This window comes from Oncorhynchus tshawytscha, linkage group LG34 (assembly GCF_018296145.1).
Source record: "Oncorhynchus tshawytscha isolate Ot180627B linkage group LG34, Otsh_v2.0, whole genome shotgun sequence".
Classification (NCBI taxonomy): Eukaryota; Metazoa; Chordata; class Actinopteri; order Salmoniformes; family Salmonidae; genus Oncorhynchus; species Oncorhynchus tshawytscha.
This window is the reverse complement of record NC_056462.1, coordinates 12,444,398-12,464,687: the sequence shown is the minus strand read 5'-3', so window position 1 is coordinate 12,464,687 and position 20,290 is coordinate 12,444,398. Positions and strand designations below refer to the sequence as shown.

General features: G+C 41.4%; 2 protein-coding genes across 2 annotated transcripts in view; both read right to left on the bottom strand.

Annotated features, from left to right (window-relative positions):
- LOC112232021 (15-hydroxyprostaglandin dehydrogenase [NAD(+)]) overlaps positions 1-13,852 on the bottom strand; it is a 31,696-nt gene extending 17,844 nt beyond the window's left edge. Inside the window, exons 1-4 of the mRNA XM_024398817.2 lie at positions 13,518-13,852; positions 13,196-13,319; positions 11,791-11,897; positions 8,654-8,750 (exon numbers count right to left, since the gene is read on the bottom strand). Of these exons, the coding sequence (XP_024254585.1) occupies positions 8,654-8,750; positions 11,791-11,897; positions 13,196-13,319; positions 13,518-13,610 (421 nt within the window). The 5' untranslated portion in view covers positions 13,611-13,852. The remainder of the gene's footprint in view (positions 1-8,653; positions 8,751-11,790; positions 11,898-13,195; positions 13,320-13,517) is intronic.
- Positions 13,853-17,454: 3,602 nt separating this feature from the next.
- The window catches only part of LOC112232019 (glycine receptor subunit alpha-3-like), a 100,506-nt gene continuing 97,670 nt past the window's right edge, over positions 17,455-20,290 (bottom strand). Inside the window, exon 9 of the mRNA XM_024398815.2 lies at positions 17,455-17,839. Coding sequence (XP_024254583.1) covers positions 17,519-17,839 — 321 coding nt within the window. The 3' untranslated portion in view covers positions 17,455-17,518. The remainder of the gene's footprint in view (positions 17,840-20,290) is intronic.

Here is a 20,290-nt window from a genome sequence, read left to right as displayed (position 1 = left end):
AAGCGTGAGGCCTGCTTCATGGATCTTCCCCAGGACGCTGCTAAGATGCTGTATGTGCTCCTCCCAGGAGTGGCTGTAGATCACCACGTCGTCCAAGTAAGCAGCACAGTAATCGTCACAGTCCTGGAGGACCTTGTCCATCAGCCTCTGGAAAGTCGCAGGGGCCCCATGAAGGCCAAACGGCATGACCTTGAACTGGAACAGGCCCATTGGCGTCCGGAATGCAGTGTAGGCCTTGGATTGTTCATCCAGGGGCACCTGCCAGTACCCTTTGCAGAGATCCAATGTGGTGATGTAATGAGCTCTACCTATTCTCTCCAGTAAGTCGTCAATGCGGGGCATGGGATAGGCATCAAACTGGGAGATGGCATTCACCTTACGGAAGTCCATGCAGACGCGCAAAGAGCCATCCTTCTTTGGGACAATGACAATAGGGCTGCTCCATTCACTTGAAGATGGCTCGACAACATCCATCTCTATCATGGTGTGGACCTCTTCCTTGAGGGCTACCACCAGCCTCTCAGGCACACGGTAAGGATGCTGGCGGACAGGGTTCTGGCCAGGTTTCAAACGAATGACGTGTTCCAGGACTTTGGTTCTTCCTGGTCTCTGACTGAAGAGGGCCGGATACTTGCCAAACAGCTGCTTCAGCTCATCTTGCTTGTCTTCTTCCAGGTGAGCCAGTATGACTTCTGCTCGTTCTTTCCATGCCTCTGTGACTCCATCCGACTCATCCTCTTCTACTCTGCGGACCAGAAAGGACTTTCCTTTGGAGAGTTCCTCTTTCTCCTCCCAGGCCTTGAGAAGGTTCACATGGTAGGTTTGCTTCTTCTTACCCTTGTCCGGGTGCAGCACCTCGTAGGTCACTGGGCCAATCTTCCTCCCGATTAGGTACGGTCCTTGCCATTGCGCAAGGAGCTTGCTGGTAGACGAGGGAAGGAGGAGCAGGACTTTCTGTCCTGGCTCAAACTCTCTGTGGCGAGCGTGCTGGTCATAGCCTCTCTTCTGGGCCTTCTGGGCTTGCTGAAGGTTTGCTCTAGCTTCCTCTCGGTACCGTTCCAAACTGTCTCGCATCTGGAGGACATACTGGACAATCCCCTGTCCTGAGGTAGCTACTGGGGAACCTTCCCAGCACTTCTTCAGCAGGTCCAGTGGTCCTTGCACTGGCCATCCATAGAGGAGTTCGAATGGCGAGAAACCTGTCGATGCCTGAGGCACCTCCCTGTAAGCAAAAAGCAGAAAGGGTAACCACTTATCCCAGTCTTTACCAGTGTCAGCCACAAACTTCCTCAGCATGTTCTTGAGCGTTTGATTGAATCTCTCTACGAGCCCATCCGTTTGGGGATGGTAGGGAGTAGTCCTCAAGCCTTTAATGCCCAGCTGTCGGTGGAGTTGAACCATCAGTCGCGAGGTGAAGTTTGTCCCTTGGTCCGTCAGGATTTCATCTGGGATTCCTACACGAGAGAAGAGCTGAACAAGAGCACTGATTATCTTTGGAGTGGTTATGGAACGGAGTGGGAAGGCTTCTGGGAACCGGGTGGCATAGTCACAGATCACCAATATATACTTGTAACCTGCACTACTCTTCTCCAAGGGTCCAACAATGTCCATTGCAATTCTCTTGAATGGGGTAGAGATAACTGGCAGTGAACATAGAGGAGCCCGTTCAGACCTACGGACAGCACTGGTTTTCTGGCACGTGGGGCATGATTTGCAGTATTTTTGTACATCAGTATACATGGAGGGCCAAAAGAAACGGGAGCCTAGCCTAAGATAGGTCTTATGTTGCCCTAGATGGCCTGCCCATGGAACTGTATGTGCAAGGTTGAGAACAAGTGGTCTACAGGTAGATGGCACCACCAACTTCCTGCTATCTGCCTCTGACCCAAGGTAGAGTATGTCTATTCTGAACACCATCCCCCTCTCTGGGTACATAACAGTAACCTGAGAGCTTGGATTTACGTAGCGGACACATTGAAGCTTTGTGCCCCTGCTGCCGGCAGTAAAAACAGGTCAGACCCCTCCCATCAGAGCGAACTGCATGATCCCTTACCTCCCTCCCAGACACATAACCCCCAGAGTTACCTCCACCATCTCTGGCGTTTCTGATGTCCCTTGTGTCTCTGAGACTCCTTGGAGCGGGTGCTGCAGGTTGTGGTGGGCCCCCTTTACGTGCATTAAGATACTGCAGTGCTTGGCCGCCATAAGCCCGTCCTTGGGCTCGTGCTCTCGGACCCAGGTTTGAATGTCGTGTGGTAGATCTTGTAGAAGTTACTCGAGGATGATAACCTCCCGATTTCGTCCTGTGTCTTCTCCCCGGTCGAACCCATCGTCGGTAGAGACCCTTGAGGCGGTGGTACGTCTCTGTCGGCGACTCACCCGATGGCGTTGATGCAGCTCTGAAGCGTTGACGGTAGGTTTCCGGTGAGATGTCAAACTTCACCAGCAGCGCTTCCTTCAAGCCCTTGTAGACATTGGCCAGCCCCTCATCCATTGCTGTGTAAGCCTCTAAGGCCTTGCCCGTGAGCAATGGGACAAGCCTGCAGGCCCACTCTACCTCAGGCCACTGCCACGTCTTAGCCATGCGCTCAAACCTCAGCAGGTAGTTTTCAATGTCCTCCCCCTGCTGGTATGAGGGCATCTTTGGCTCCTTCCTCAGGAATGCTGGAAGATGGACGTTAACACTGCTGGACTGGTCTCCTGGTGCTGGCCTCATTACTGCTTGGGGTGTCTGCTGTGGAGTTGAAGTCCCTGCTGCATCGAGCCTTTGTCGTCCTGGTGTTGGAAGACCCAATCTTGGGCTCTCACTGAGTTCCGCCTGGTGGGGAGCTGTGAGGATAGATTGGCGTAGGCCACGTAACTCCTGCTTGAGGTCTTCGTCCCTCCTCTCAAGGCAGGTGAAAAGTTGCTGAAAAAGGGTTACCATGGTTGGGTGTGGTTCTGGTCCCCCAACTGCTCCTTCAGTCAGCAGCTCACCCAGTTCTGGTTGTTTTTGGCCCCGCGGTCGAGCTCCTAGTTTCTCATACTTGACCTCTTCTTCACCAGACGATTCCATGGTATTCCACCCCGGTTCAACTTCAGGTACCTTTTCTGACAGTTGATGCTGTTGCTGAGAACGCAATCCTGTACGCATTCCTTTACCTCTCTTGTTGGAATTCACTGATTTGCGGTACGCCATCCCAGCACTGCCACCATATGTCCCATAAGGTAGACGTTGATGGCAGTACTGTTGTTTTCTGTTCCGGAATCACTTGTAAATAAACACCTTTGCACAGAAGAACTTTTGCGGTTCCGCCATCTTTTTATTTTTATAGAGGTTAGGTTATCCAGTTTAGCCATCTGGCCTACTCTACGTGACACCCCCCAAAAGGCCAGAGCCGACCCCTGGGTCTGCTTGTTGAAATACTACTTGACAATATCATAGGCTACCTGCTGCCCCAAGTTGGGCCCCCCGGGCAAATCATTTTAGTGGCCCCTGTGATAGAAACATTACGTATTTACCTTATTTATTTTAGATTAATGGCTAACAATGAATATTTAACTTATAGTAAGATATTTCTGTCCTACTAATGCTCTGTTTTTATGGTCTCCACTCTAGTTCCCTGTAGCTAATCTGGGCATATGGTCACTAGAGATGGCTTGAGCTGACAAATGAGTTAAACACTGCATTATATAGACAGGAATGTGTTTTAATAGAGATAGCTTAAGAGTATATCAATCTCTCATTGTCTCAAAATCATCCTTGCATCTGGGAAACTAAGCCAGGGTGGGGTTAAGACAACAACCCCGTGCAGATAACGACCGGATTAAATCTTATGACGCCCCTTGGTCTGCACGGGCCATGACTAAGCATTCTGAACCAGCCATGACTAAGCATTCTTAGTGTCAGCTATATAAAGAACTCTGCATTTCTGTAAAGGTTAGGCTCTCGGGTTGACCAGTCTCATTATTGCAATAATTCAATCGATATTGAATAAAGATGATAGTTTGAAGAAATGACAAAGTTTCTCTCACTTGATCCCTCCCCCCCTCGACAGCAGAGAGAAAAATTAACGTTTGAAAGTAAATTTCCTGCAATTCTACCATTTTTCAATGACTTATGCCATGTAAATAATATATGAGTGAGAGTAACCAACAAATTCAAATGGGGGCCACCTGGAGGTCAGGGGCCCTGGGCACGACATCAGCATTCCCGGTTGGTATTCGGCCATGATTACTACAAGTTTAGATAGCTGGCTAGACTAACTTACCAATCCATTTTCATTTTGCCGACATGGCTAATTGAGTGACTGTCAGTGACGGACATAACAAGAGACAAATTGCTGATGCATAACCAAATTATTCGAACTTGCACCTTATATATTCTACTATTCTAACCTTTAACACTAAGAGGAGACCCCAACTGAGTAATTTAAAACAAATAAACACAGATAGATCATTATTTTTTGGGGGAGCATAATCTTATGTCACTTATGCCTGGAACTGGCCCTGCGCAGACCAATGATAATAGATGCAATTATGTTGAAATTGGACAAGAGCACTTGACTCAAGTCCACGAGTACTAATGCACAAACTGTGGATCTTGGCACAGAAGTCACAACACCACATGACCACAACAGCCCAGTGTGAGGCCTGTCCACCTGTCTGGACTCCGCCCTCTGTCGGCATACAGGTTAGCTCCCTGTGACTGCGTGTTCAAGAACCCAAAGGGGTCACGGGAAGGGAAATCTCTGCTGCTTAGCAGACCAGGGGTCTCATTTATCAACCATGCATAGGCACAAATCTGTGTGTAAACCATGCGTGTGAAAATGGAAATTGATCAATAGGAATGTTTGCTTGAGAGTGTTTGTAAATGTACACACAGCCATGACCATGCGTAAGCACAGGATCACGTGGTGGATTAAGGAAACTGCTTGTCAAGTGTAGAATGGGGGAAATATGTTGAAATTGTGAGAGTAATAATTCAATAATTTTTCAATTTTGATTGCATTTCCATTGGGAATTCATGGAACATTGCTTGGCACGCTGTATAATTTGACCACATCAGTGCAATTGTAACAATAATAATCTATATAAAGTACAGTAATTTGTTAGAATGAGAGGTATGAGTCAAAGTGAAACCATTGTTGACATACTATAAGACTGAGATAATGGGAAATTGCATGAGAGACGGCTAACCTTGCTCTGTTGGAAGATTTGGCACACGCTGCATTTTGCAGAGACAGATGGCACATTTTCTGCATTAACTACAGGTTGGCTCATCAGATATCTTTTCTCAAAAATCCTATACGATTGTTTTTTGGAAGATTTAAGACGTACTTTAAAAAGGATACCATTCCAAAATGCATACCATTCCGGTGCACATCCAAGTGCTATCCACCCTCTGGATTTTGGCAAAAGACACTTTTCAGTGGAGGCTTGCCGATCACAGCCCTCGATGAGCCAATATTTTCGATGCAATCATCAGCAAAACAAACATTAAACACGTGCAATTTCCATGCACCATCTCAAAACAGGTTGGTTCCCAAACATGAATGGCTCAATAGACGTCACCCTCATCAGCATAACATCACCAGCCTAAACTATTTCAACTATGTAAACAGAAATGGATGGATGGATGGCTTGTTGGCGAGTGTTGCCTACTCAAGTACACAGTGGGGCAAAAAAGTATTGTCAGCCACCAATTGTGCAAGTTCTCCCACTTAAAAAGATGAGAGGCCTGTAATTTTCATCATAGGTACACTTCAACTATGACAGACAAAATGAGAAAAAAAAATCCAGAAAATCACATTGTAGGATTTTTAATGAATTTATTTGCAAATTATGGAGGAAAATAAGTATCTGGTCACCTACAAACAAGCAAGATTTCTGGCTCTCACAGACCTGTAACTTCTTCTTTAAGAGGCTCCTCTGTCCTCCACTCGTTACCTGTATTAATGGCACCTGTTTGAACTTGTTATCAGTATAAAAGACACCTGTCCACAACCTCAAACAGTCACACTCCAAACTTCACTATGGCCAAGACCAAAGAGCTGTCAAAGGACACCAAAAACAAAATTGTAGACCTGCACCAGGCTGGAAAGACTGAATCTGCAATAGGTAAGTAGCTTGGTTTGAAGAAATCAACAGTGGGAGCAATTATTAGGAAATGGAAGACATACAAGACCACTGATAATCTCCCTCGATCTGGGGCTCCACACAAGATCTCACCCCGTGGGGTCAAAATGATCACAAGAACGGTGAGCAAAAATCCCAGAACCACACGGTGGGACCTAGTGAATGACCTGCAGAGAGCTGGGACTAAAGTAACAAGCCTACCATCAGTAACACACTACGCCGCCAGGGACTCAAATCCTGCAGTGCCAGTACATGTCCAGGCCCGTTTGAAGTTTGCTAGAGAGCATTTGGATGATCCAGAAGAAGATTGTGAGAATGTCATATGGTCAGATGAAACCAAAATATAACTTTTTGGTAAAAACTCAACTCGTTGTGTTTGGAGGACAAAAGATGCTGCGTTGCATCCAAAGAACACCATACCTACTGTGAAGTATGGGGGTGGAAACATCATGCTTTGGAGCTGTTTTTCTGCAAAGGGACCAGGATGACTGATCCGTGTAAAGGAAAGAATGAATGGGGCCATGTATCGTGAGATTTTGAGTGAAAACCTCCTTCGATCAGCAAGGGTATTGAAGATGAAACGTGGCTGGGTCTTTCAGCATGATAATGATCCCAAACACACCGCCCGGGCAATGGAGTGGCTTCGTAAGAAGCATTTCAAGGTCCTGGAGTGGCCTAGCCAGTCTCCAGATCTCAACCCCATAGAAAATCTTTGGAGGGAGTTGAAAGTCTGTGTTGCCCAGCAACAGCCCCAAAACATCACATCTCTAGAGGAAATCTGCATGGAGGAATGGGCCAAAATACCAGCAACAGTGTGTGAAAACCTTGTGAAGACTTACAGAAAACGTTTGACCTCTGTCATTGCCAACAAAGGGTATATAACAAAGTATTGAGATAAACTTTTGTTATTGACCAAATACTTATTTCCCACCATAATTTGCAAATAAATTCATTAAAAATCCTACAATGTGATTTTCTGGATGTTTTTCCCTCATTTTGTCTGTCATAGTTGAAGTGTACCTATGATGAAAATTACAGGCCTCTCTCATCTTTTTAAGTGGGTGAACTTGCACAATTGGTGGCTGACTAAATACTTTTTTGCCTCACTGTATTTGCCATTGCTATGGCAACTTGAATTCTCCCAACAGTCCTCTTTTTGTAGATTGTGAGAATCTTTTTACTGGTCAAGTCACAACTGAGTAAGCCAAATAAAAACTTTTGGTTGTACTCTGACACTAGCATCTCTATTTCAGTTACAGAGAAGAAAAAAAAGAAAAAAAATTGGTTGCGCCGTTGTATTTCATGGTACGGATTTGAATATCCCCCTCGGGTGTTAAAGGGAGGATTTTGACCATATATGGTTAATTAGGGGCGTTTCAAATTGCAAACAGCCAAGGTTGTGCTACAGCACTGAGGCTGAGAACAATTTGTATTTATCAATGGTTATCTCCTACCAGTGTGGGTATGACGATTGTAGGATTGTTTGATAAATCACAATTTTTCTATGGGTACCAACATTCTAAATTCTGTTTGTTAGTAGTGTTTTAGAATAGTTTCTACCGAATATTAATAAATGAGGCCCTGGGTTCAAATACTGTCTGAAATCATTTAAAATACTTTAGTGGTGCTTGATTGAGCTTGCCTGTTGCAATGGAATAATCGCAAAAGTCCAAACCCCACCCAGATGGTACTCAAGGCAGACTTGAGAAAACGCCGAAAGCATTTGAAAGATTTTGAATAGTATGTGAACCCAGGTGTGCTGCTTATATGAAAACAGATTTAGTGACACTTGACTGAGTCTCACAGTCAGTGGGCTGTCTGTCATGGCATTACTGTCTCCACTCCAACAAATCTATCCCAATCCAACACAGCCCACCACCCACCAAATTGAACCCCCCCACTTCCTTGTCAGTTTAATGATTTTACTGCTGGATCAAGATGTAAGCCATTGAACCACCAGGCAGACATTCAGACAATTCTTGCACAAAGTGGTTGCGCTAGCTGACTTGGATTGCACCAATAATATGCTTTCTCAATCGCCACATGCTGCTGTGGAGAAAGATTGAAAAATGAGAAGTACTGTAGTTGTTAGTTTACCGACTGAGGCGATAGAACAGCCTTAACCTACCCCACTAAGCAAATAGTAGACGCACACAGCAATGCTTATTGTCCACTGTGAAAACAGCATCAAACTCTAATCTATCAAGCGGTAATGTTGTAATGTTTCCTTTACACCTGTGTTGTGTTATGGTACACCGTGTAACCGTATCGTACCAAAACAAAGGCCTGGGAATTTCAACAATAACAGTGAATGAAGTCAATGTGGTTCTTTATAGCTGATGACCTGTGACATATTCCATTACATAGGGGTTGCTCACATCAGCTGAAAGCAACCGCATTGCCAAAGACATAGCAAGTCATTCCCACACCCACATACACCACTGTTTCCCGTTTTCTTCTGTCTGTGAAGGCTTCCATGTATTGACGTGCAGCGTACAGTACATAAGGTATTGATGCATGTATGGAGCAGCCTTACCTGCCATGGATGAGACATTGATGATGACTCCTCCTTCTTTTCCATACTCTTTGCTCATATGATCCAGGGCCAGGTAAGTTCCCTTGATGACTGATGTCTTTGGAGAGAAACAAGAGGGCTGGAGTTTCATTATCCAACACATACAACAGGCACACTGTTTTGCTCTTATTCACACTGTGGTAGAACTCTTCGCTGATGTCACGTAATGTAAACTAGGCTTAACTACAGCATCGTGTAATATAATGTAAACTAGGCTAAACTACAGCATCATGTAATATAATGTAAACTAGGCTAAACTACAGCATCATGTAATATAATGTAAACTAGGCTAAACTACAGCATCATGTAATATAATGTAAACTAGGCTAAACTACAGCATCATGTAATATAATGTAAACTAGGCTAAACTACAGCATCGTGTAATATAATGTAAACTAGGCTAAACTACAGCATTATGTAATATAATGTAAACTAGGCTAAACTACAGCATTATGTAATATAATGTAAACTAGGCTAAACTACAGCATCATGTAATATAATGTAAACTAGGCTAAACTACAGCATCATGTAATATAATGTAAACTAGGCTAAACTACAGCATCATGTAATATAATCTAGGCTAAACTACAGCATCATGTAATATAATGTAAACTAGGCTAAACTACAGCATCGTGTAATATAATGTAAACTAGGCTAAACTACAGCATTATGTAATATAATGTAAACTAGGCTAAACTACAGCATTATGTAATATAATGTAAACTAGGCTAAACTACAGCATCATGTAATATAATGTAAACTAGGCTAAACTACAGCATCATGTAATATAATGTAAACTAGGCTAAACTACAGCATCATGTAATATAATGTAAACTAGGCTAAACTACAGCATCATGTAATATAATGTAAACTAGGCTAAACTACAGCATCATGTAATATAATCTAGGCTAAACTACAGCATCATGTAATATAATGTAAACTATGCTAAACTACAGCATCATGTAATATAATGTAAAACAGGCTAAACTACAGAATCATGTAATATAATCTAGGCTAAACTACAGTATAATGTAATATAATGTAAAACAGGCTAAACTACAGCATCATGTAATATAATGTAAAACTGGCTAAACTACAGCACCATGTAATATAATATAGGCTAAACTACATTATTATGTAATATAATGTAAAACAGGCTAAACTACAGCATCATGTAATATAATGTAAAACCGGCTAAACTACAGCACCATGTAATATAATATAGGCTAAACTACAGCATCATGTAATATAATGTAAAACAGGCTAAACTACAGCACCATGTAATATAATATAGGCTAAACTACAGCATCATGTAATATAATATAGGCTAAACTACATTATTATGTAATATAATGTAAAACAGGCTAAACTACAGCATCATGTAATATAATGTAAAACCGGCTAAACTACAGCACCATGTAATATAATATAGGCTAAACTACAGCATCATGTAATATAATGTAAAACAGGCTAAACTACAGCATCGTGTAATATAATGTAAACTAGGCTAAACTACAGCATCATGTAATATAATGTAAAACCGGCTAAACTACAGCACCATGTAATATAATATAGGCTAAACTACATTATTATGTAATATAATGTAAAACAGGCTAAACTACAGCATCATGTAATATAATGTAAAACCGGCTAAACTACAGCACCATGTAATATAATATAGGCTAAACTACAGCATCATGTAATATAATGTAAAACTGGCTAAACTACAGCACCATGTAATATAATATAGGCTAAACTACATTATTATGTAATATAATGTAAAACAGGCTAAACTACAGCATCATGTAATATAATGTAAAACCGGCTAAACTACAGCACCATGTAATATAATGTAAAACCGGCTAAACTACAGCACCATGTAATATAATATAGGCTAAACTACAGCATCATGTAATATAATATAGGCTAAACTACATTATTATGTAATATAATGTAAAACAGGCTAAACTACAGCATCATGTAATATAATGTAAAACCGGCTAAACTACAGCATCATGTAATATAATGTAAAATAGGCTAAACTACAGCATTGTGTAATATAAATGTAAACTAGGCTAAACTACAGCATTGTGTAATATAATGTAAACCAGGCTAAACTACAGCATCATGTAATATAATGTAAAACTGGCTAAACTACAGCACCATGTAATATAATATAGGCTAAACTACATTATTATGTAATATAATGTAAAACAGGCTAAACTACAGCATCATGTAATATAATGTAAAACCGGCTAAACTACAGCACCATGTAATATAATATAGGCTAAACTACAGCATTATGTAATATAATGTAAACTAGGCTAAACTACAGCATCATGTAATATAATGTAAACTAGGCTAAACTACAGCATCATGTAATATAATGTAAACTAGGCTAAACTACAGCATCATGTAATATAATCTAGGCTAAACTACAGCATCATGTAATATAATATAGGCTAAACTACAGCATAATGCAAGATTGATTTTGCAGTTAGTCAAATAACAGATTGTTTTGGAAAAATAGATTTTCACAAACTCTCTCAATGACAAGACATTCAATGTCCAATCTAACATTTACTGGTGTTAGTCACACACACACACACACACACACACACACACACACACACACACACACACACACACACACACACACACACACACACACACACACACACACACACACACACACACACACACACACACACACACACACACCAACCCCTCTTACCAGATTTACGTCGATGGTCTTCTCCCAGTCCTTCTCATTGTTGATGCCAGCATTGTTGACAACAATGTCCAATCTAACATTTACTGGTGTTAGTCACACACACACACAGACACACAGACACACAGACACACAGACACACACACACACCCACACCCACCCCTCTTACCAGATTTACGTCGATGGTCTTCTCCCAGTCCTTCTCATTGTTGATGCCAGCATTGTTGACAACAATGTCCAATCTAACATTTACTGGTGTTAGTCACACACACACACACACACACACACACACACACACACACACACACACACACACACACACACACACACACACACACACACACACACAGACACCCACCCCTCTTACCAGATTTACGTCGATGGTCTTCTCCCAGTCCTTCTCATTGTTGATGCCAGCATTGTTGACAACAATGTCCAATCTTCCAAACCGGTCGACTGTACTTTGAAAAGCATCTGCAATATGAAAGAAGAGTCCAACACTTAGGTTGAATAACTATAGATGAACCCCTACAAGAAGAACACTACCAGTCCTTACGAGATGGACATTTGTCAAGAACATTGCATCTTTGTTTATTTACATCTAAACTATCATTTCGATTCTATATCAAAGAAGAACATCTAGTTCTTAGATTGATTATACAGGCTGTAACTACTACAAGAACACTGCTTCTTTGTCTATCCAAGTAAACAAGTACATTCAAACAATTATCTAAGCCACAAAAACTGCAGTATAACAGGTATTCACCAGCACCTGCCTTTCATCTGAAAACATTCCGCAAGAAAACCTTCAATTAAAAAATAATATATATATAATAATAATAATCACCTTAACCAAGGTAGGAGCAACAAGTCAAGTACGTTGCTTTACTTTAACAACAAATGTCCAGTCTTGCAAGACTAAATAGACGGTGTCGACGTTTACGTTTCAGTCGTGCATTGACAGTGTTCAGTGTTGGTTGAATGGACTCTTATAAAACACAGATATTTAGGTAAGGCTACATCCAAGAACATTCCAATGTCTTTTGCCTCGGGCGTTTTGGAAATCATGTCAAAAGTAACTAATTCATTTCCACACAATGAAAGTCTGTTTCAGAGGTGAATGATGTGTTAAAATAGGTAAGCCTAAGGCCTAAAGGTGATCGAAAATGAGAATATTCAGAATTCTAAACCACCGCGCAGCATGAAATAAAATGGACTATTATGCATTTAGCCAAAATGCTAAAGTTAGACTAGGCATATAGCTATACTTAAAATAAGTAGGTTAGGCTAATAACATTTAATAACCTCGAAAGAGGTTAAGTACCATAGTAAAGTTGCAATTACCTTTGCCTAGTCAGACTGTTACCATGGTTACCCCATGGACAGTATATTCTTTACAAGACAGAATGTTGAATAAAATGATATGTACATTTATTTTACCGATTGTCCATACTGTTGGTCCTTTTTACCGTAAGGCAGTGGCGATAAAATGTCCATAGAATGTATAATCAAACCAACTTTTCAAACCGCTGGTAGTGGGTTCAGATGTTGATCACCTGAAAGCTGCTCACTTGATGTAAATAGATGCAAGAGATGTATGCATACTTTCCTGAACTCGTACACGTGTTTATATTGTTTCGTGCATGTGCCAGGTGATAGAAAGCAGTCCAGCGCGTAGAGCTTGTGAGAGGAAATGTTCCAAACAAATGAATTGCATTCATCTCAGACTATGAACCAGAAGTATCACAGTTTTATTGTCAGGCAACCATTACCTTTAAGTTTCAATCTGTCCGTCACGTCACACTGAATGAAAATGCAGTTCCCATCTCCAAACTCTCCATTTAAAATATTCTTGCATTCCTCTCCGACACTTTGATTCAAGTCAACAAGTGCAACCTGCGGGTATAAAATCAGAACATCTACAAAACTATGTACAAATATTTAAAGCGGTTCCTGTGCAACACAGTTGGTTTTTGGCTCCATACAACCACGATAGATTGGTACAAGCGCCGCGCGTAAAATGCGTAAAGTAACCAAAACCACCGTCCATTTACGGGCGACATTAGGCTAATAACTTTATATATAAACACCAACCTTTGCTTCATTCTTCAGAAGGCTTTCTGCGACGGCTCTACCGATACCTTGCGCACCGCCCGTAACGAGAGCCACTTTACCTCGCAGAGTCATCTTTTATGCTTCATATGGCTGCGACACCGCGCGCTGCTTTATGTAGGCTCCTATATCATCTGGTATATTAGTTGTCAGAAAAGGGGCGTGTGGTGTATGTAGCGCTAAATAAACACACGGCGGATAATTACGCCGTCTCGTCTTTCACCTTTTTCATATTCCAAACCGACCTCCTAATGAGATAGGCCTACAGTAGAAGCTCACTACTGGCATCATAGAATGACATACGGCCCAATTTAATATCATCTCTGTGACTAGCAACAAACAGCATGAGAGAATATCTACTGCTATGCTCTTCGTATTGGGCAACAATGCAGTGACGTCATCAAGCTCGCTATTGGCAGGCCTACAGTCTGTTTTGAAAGGCAATAGCTTAACGTTAGATTGGGAATGTATTTTATGACGTTGAGATATAGACCTACAGTATATGATATCCCTTTATGTGACCATTTGCCTCTGCCAAGAGGCCTGAAACTTCAACAAGGACATCAACCACTGGAGTCACTGGCCTATTCACCACGCAATCATTCAGAATGCAAGGTCAGTACAGGTGCATCAAAAGCTGGGACCGAGAGACTGAAAAACAGCTTCTATCTCAATGCCATCAGACTGTTAAATATCCATCACTAGCCAGCTACCACCCGGGTTACTCAACCCTGCACCTTAGAGGCTGCTGCCCTATATACACAGACATGGCATCACTGGCCACTTTAATAATGGAACTCTAGTCACTTTAATAATGTTTACATACTCTTTTACTCATTTCATATGTATACAGTATACTGTATTTTGGTCAATGCCCCCCCCCCTTTTTTTGTTGCTTGTCCTAAGATGCATATATTTATTAATTTAATTCTTTAACTTTTTAGATTTGTGTGTATTGTTAGATATTACTGCACTGTTGGAGCTAGAAACACAAGCATTTCGCTACACCCACAATAACATCTGCTAAATACGTGTGCGGCCAATAAAATGTGATTTGAACAACAGGGCACAGCAGGGTCACGGGTTCTATACCCACTCTGTGTGATTCTCTGAATTGGTACAGTAACAAAGACACAAATGACAAAATCTTCATTTAGAAATGTACGTTTTTTTCCCCTTTATCTTTACCTCCAAAGGACCTTTATTAGATTTATGAAAAGTATTTACAGATGTACATTATACTGGGGAAAAAAGCACATGTGTTCGTTCTTCTCATCATCACAGCAGCAACTAAAACACAGGTCAAACACAAGTTCAAAAATAAATCTATTGACATTGAATTCAGTTCATGCATCTAACATTTAATAATACTGCCATTTTTTGGTACAAAATAAAGTATTTAAATACACTTGCAATAGAAATGTACATGAAACGTATATTAATTCATCCTTCTACATTGTGTTTAGCTGTGTCAAATACTAATATGTAGAAGTGGTATTAAAATCTGTAGAACTATATGAAAGCTTTGACACTTTATGAAGGAATGTGGGAGTATAGATATGTTTTTACCAAAAGTATATGGCACAGTATCTCTTCCTAGATTTAATCAGTAGTTGTTTTTAAATAGTGTAAAATTCTGGAAATGTCTTACCAAATATATTTTTTAAATATCTTTCAAAGAACATCACAACTGTCTTGAAGTACAGGAACCCATCAACCATCTAGAAGAAGGAGAGGAGATTGATATATTGCACGTTTCATAGATGAGTCATCTTAAAACTAGGTCAGGTCTTTACACTGCAGTTTCACACTGTCTCTGTGTGTCATCAGGTTTGATCAAACACAAAGAATATGATACGACTGAATCATTGCCCATTTGTCCGATATTCCGATCATTTGTCTGTTCATACAGCTCTGTTGTTGATAATAATTTCAGTATATCAACATACAAAGTAAACAACCCCTCATTTCTATAATTATTTTTAAATATAGTTAAATAAAATTTGACTTCATCATAACAATTTACAATCTATTCTAAATTCTTTCTTCATCTCTATACATCGACTTTGACCCCCCCCCAACTTATGGAGTGTGTGAATTCCTTTAATTCAAAAGTCTTACATCCCATACATGTAACTATTCAAATATAGGTACTCTGGATACTGAACCTAGATCAGTTATAACTTAATTGTGATGGTGCTCCCCAGGGTTGTGTACTGCTACCAACACAGTTTCTGAGTGATACCCTCAGTGACACCAGAGCAATAGTAATTTGAGAGCATTTGATAGACAAAAATGATCAAATAAAGATTATATTGAAAGGCAAGTTGTAAACCAAGAAGTGAAACGCCTGATTCAGGCTGTGTATAGTATTATGGCTATATACTGTTAAAGTAACTGCCCAGTGAATATCTCCCTTTTAAAAGTTCATATTCTGTTAACTCATTTCCAAATAATGTTGCTGACTCGTCCTATACTCGTATTTGTGAACAAAGCATAAATTGGAGAGAAAAAAAACACTTAAAAAACTCCACCTCAAACTTGTATCTCAAGCAGACCGTTTAAAAAATGCTTGCCATTTCCTCATAGAACATGTGAGCTGGCCAATCAACGGTCGACTTGAGTTCAAACTTTTATATACCCATACTATTCTGTTGGTGGGGTACGTCCACACCCTTCAAACACAGAAAACCTGTTCTTTTAACATACTTCGTTAAAACATTTAGAAAACGATTTCACTCCTATTGTAAGAAATTATAGGTCATATTTAATTGAAATCTGAAAACACTCGGCAGTTACTTTAATGATATCCTCAGCCTTCCAAATTCACAGTGGGGACTCATGGCGACTACATCGGTATCAAATCTCTCTTTTTATATTCTATTTTCATGTTGTTCATTCAGTTTTTCTCAGTCGGTTACCTCTTTGGTCGATCCTTTGTTAGCTTGTGTTGAGATTCTAGGTAATTTTAGGTGGATGCTTTCACATATTTGGCCCCCTGTTTGACTTGAGTGTTTCGGCAGTGGTTTGTTTGACCGAGTGAACGGAACAGTGAATAGTGAATCATCATTTTGTGGAAATAAGGAAATGAAGGAAATGAAGGTGAGAAAAAAACATGTTAACACCATAGTTGAGTTTGTGCTGAGTGTGGACCAGGAGAGTCGAATCACTCAACAAAGTCACAAAGAGGTTAATTACGTTTCTGGACGTGATGAGTAGCACTAGGGACGGGACATTTAACCCACAATAGAGAGTTGGAAATGTGTCAAAGTGGCAGCTTTATGTCTGAGAATTATAACAAACATCTGATGGTTTATAATAAAGATACACTATAATCTGGTGGAAAATCTACAAAGGACTTGAGTCTGGAAGTTTTCACTTGTTTACCAGTGTTGTATGGAAACTGTACTGTAACAGAACATTGGCAGTAAAGCTGTAAGACACAAGTGTGTGTGTGTGTGTGTGTGTTCGTGACAGAGGGTTTGCAGAGGTGAATAAAAGCATCGCTCCTGTTTTGACTGCACATTGTGTGAGGTGGTGAAGTGGGACTCGTCCGATACTCCAAACTGGTCTCCCGTTGCATAGTGAGCACGGTGTCTGTCCTCTCTTGTTGTTGGTGGGCGATACGGACATAACTCTGCTCTGTAAATACTCAGTTCATCTCCCGAGTCATCTCCTTAATCCTCTTTTTAAAACCTTGGCAGGACTTTGTTTTGGAACCCCAGGTAGTTGGTGAACTGCCAAATGTTAATGTCAAACAGTTCCTACATTGTAAGGAGGGACCGGGGTCTTCTTCCCCCTTGTGTCATTGTACTGTACTGTACTGTAATGTACCCTACTGTACTGTAATGTACCCTACTGTACTGTAATGTACCCTACTGTACTGTAATGTACCCTACTATACTGTACTGTAATGTACCCTACTGTAATGTACTGTAATGTACCCTACTGTAATGTACCCTACTGTACTGCAGTGTTCTGTACTAGTCCTTGTGCACATCCTCAGCCCGGAGAATCTTGTACAGGACCCAGTAGAAAATGTTAAAAAACAGGAAGGCCAGGGGGAAACCCGCCCGCGATACCGTGTCGATCTTCTTGGCGCGGTCGATGAACAGCTTTCTCATCTCTTCGTGGCTCTTGGCGGCCGGGTCCTTCTTGGGGTGCTGGGCGGGCTGTGGCCCCGCGTTGCCCGGGGTGGTGGCGGCGTTGTTGGTGGCCTTGGGGATGGTGCCGTCCTTGACAGCAGTGCCGACACCGCCGGTCGTGGTGGTGAAGCTGAGGCGGCTCTCCCTCACGTTGTCGTCCTACGAACAGGAAAGGCGGGAGTTAGTTAGATAGGGGTCACAGGTCAAGGATGAATAAACTCCCAGAACGGGAACGGCTCCCCCGATGGACTGCCTTGAAGTGCTCCAGAGAGGGACACTGAAATGTCATCCCTCTCCCTCAATTGATCTTGCTCTCCCTCCTCTCTTAACCATGGGGGATCGCTTGCCATAGCAACAGCAGCAGCAGCAATATGACAAGCTGACTAAGTCTCCCAGCCATGTACACTTCAGTCTCCCTCCTGCTAACACTCCAAATAGTACACTTCAGTCTCCCTCCTGCTAACACTCCAAATAGTACACTTCAGTCTCCCTCCTGCTAACACTCCAAATAGTACACTTCAGTCTCCCTCCTGCTAACACTCCAAATAAACTTGACTTCAACTAAACTCCAGCCTTTGACTTCATGTTGAGTCAATGCCTATTCTCCCTAACTCAATAAATCTATCAAAGTGCAACATGAACATGGAGTGATTTGTGCGTCATGAGACCTTGCTTAAAACCTCTAGTCTATTATTGTTTTTATAACCCATAATGCCTCTGGTGTTACCCTAGGACACACCCCTCTCTCTTTCAAACCTACTCATTCCTGTACCCTTTAGAGTTGTCACCACTCAAGCAACCCCCTGGCCTTTTCCCTCAAATGTCAAAACTAGGGTCGAAAAAAAAAGAGCTCAGAACTGGAAATTCTCTTTAAAAAGCCTTTGACATCATATGAATGAAGGGGTATTACCTTTGGCCTATGCACAAACAAATCCCTGCACGTGATAGTTTTATTTGACATGACCAATATGGAAATTATTTAAATGGAATGAAAACAGGATCAATACGAGTTGAGCAATCATTTTTCCATGAGCGAATTCACAATGAACAACAAATGATATGTTGACATGAGGGAAGAATAGGAAAGCAGGAAATGTTTGGATATTTTCCTTATTTCCAGGCTGAAATGCAATTTCTACAGAAATGCATTTGGATAGGGAAATAAAAAGAAACAAACAGCAACTGAAAGGAACAAACAGCAACACCAACTGAAAGGAACAAACAGCAACACCAACTGAAAGGAACAAACAGCAACACCAACTGAAAGGAACAAACAGCAACACCAACTGAAAGGAACAAACAGCAACACCAACTGAAAGGAACAAACAGCAACACCAACTGAAAGGAACAAACAGCAACACCAACTGAAAGGAACAAACAGCAACACCAACTGAAAGGAACAAACAGCAACACCAACTGAAAGGAACAAACAGCAACACCAACTGAAAGGAACAAGGAACTGGGAGTGAAAACAGAGAGTGTGTGTGTGTGACAAGTTGACAACAGGCCATTATGACATTAAACACATTATGAAGAATAATGGAATGCCATTAGTGTAATGAAGAATGTCACAGAGTCAATGAGTCACTACATCAGCATTGTGAGTCACATTATGCTTAAAGGGATACTTCGGGAAATCGGCAATGAAGCCCTTTATCCACTTCTCAAGAGTCAGATGAACTGGAGACCATTTTTACGCCTCTTCATGCAGTTTGAAGGAAGTTGCTAACTGGCGCTAGCACAATGACTAAACTTCTATGGTAACGTTTAGCATGCTAGCTTTTACCATAGTCAGTAGTTAGCATTGGCTCGCAAAACCACCTCCAACTTCCTTCATACTGGATGCAGAGATATAAAAAATGGGATCCACAAGGTCATCTGATTCCAGGGAAGATTTAATTGCCACACATTTTTACAACACATTCTCTTTGATGAAATACTGTAAAAAAAAAAAAGGTATGTTTCTATGCTGTCTTTGTATAGCTCTCATACTTAGGTGTGAAAATCAATATGAATATGGAGAGAACACCAACAACGACAAACAGCAGAGGAACAGCACACAACTACAAGAAACACAAACACACAAACGTATGACCAGATGGAGTGTGGGATTCTTATAGCTGGCTCCTAATGTTCTTTACCCTGTCAAGAGGAATTGTAGATGTGGCCCATGGATCCATATATGGCCGTATCGTTGTTTCTCAAACCATTAAAGCGTCTCAATGACTCAGCCAGCTCATTGGGATCAATGGAGTGATCCTCATCACCATTCTTTCATCACAGGAGAAGCATGCAAATGGAAAACATGAACAAACAAAGTACTAAAATGATGATGAGAATCATGCAATATCGAGGAATTCACTGTGGATATGCCTGAAACCCTGTGGATATGCCTGAAACCCTGTGGATATGCCTGAAACGCCATGGATATGCCTGAAACCCTGTGGATATGCCTGAAACCCTGTGGATATGCCTGAAACCCTGTGGATATGCCTGAAACCCTGTGGATATGCCTGAAACCCTGTGGATATGCCTGAAACCCTGTGGATATGCCTGAAACCCTGTGGATATGCCAGAAACACATGAAAATAGACAAGAACAGCAAACAAG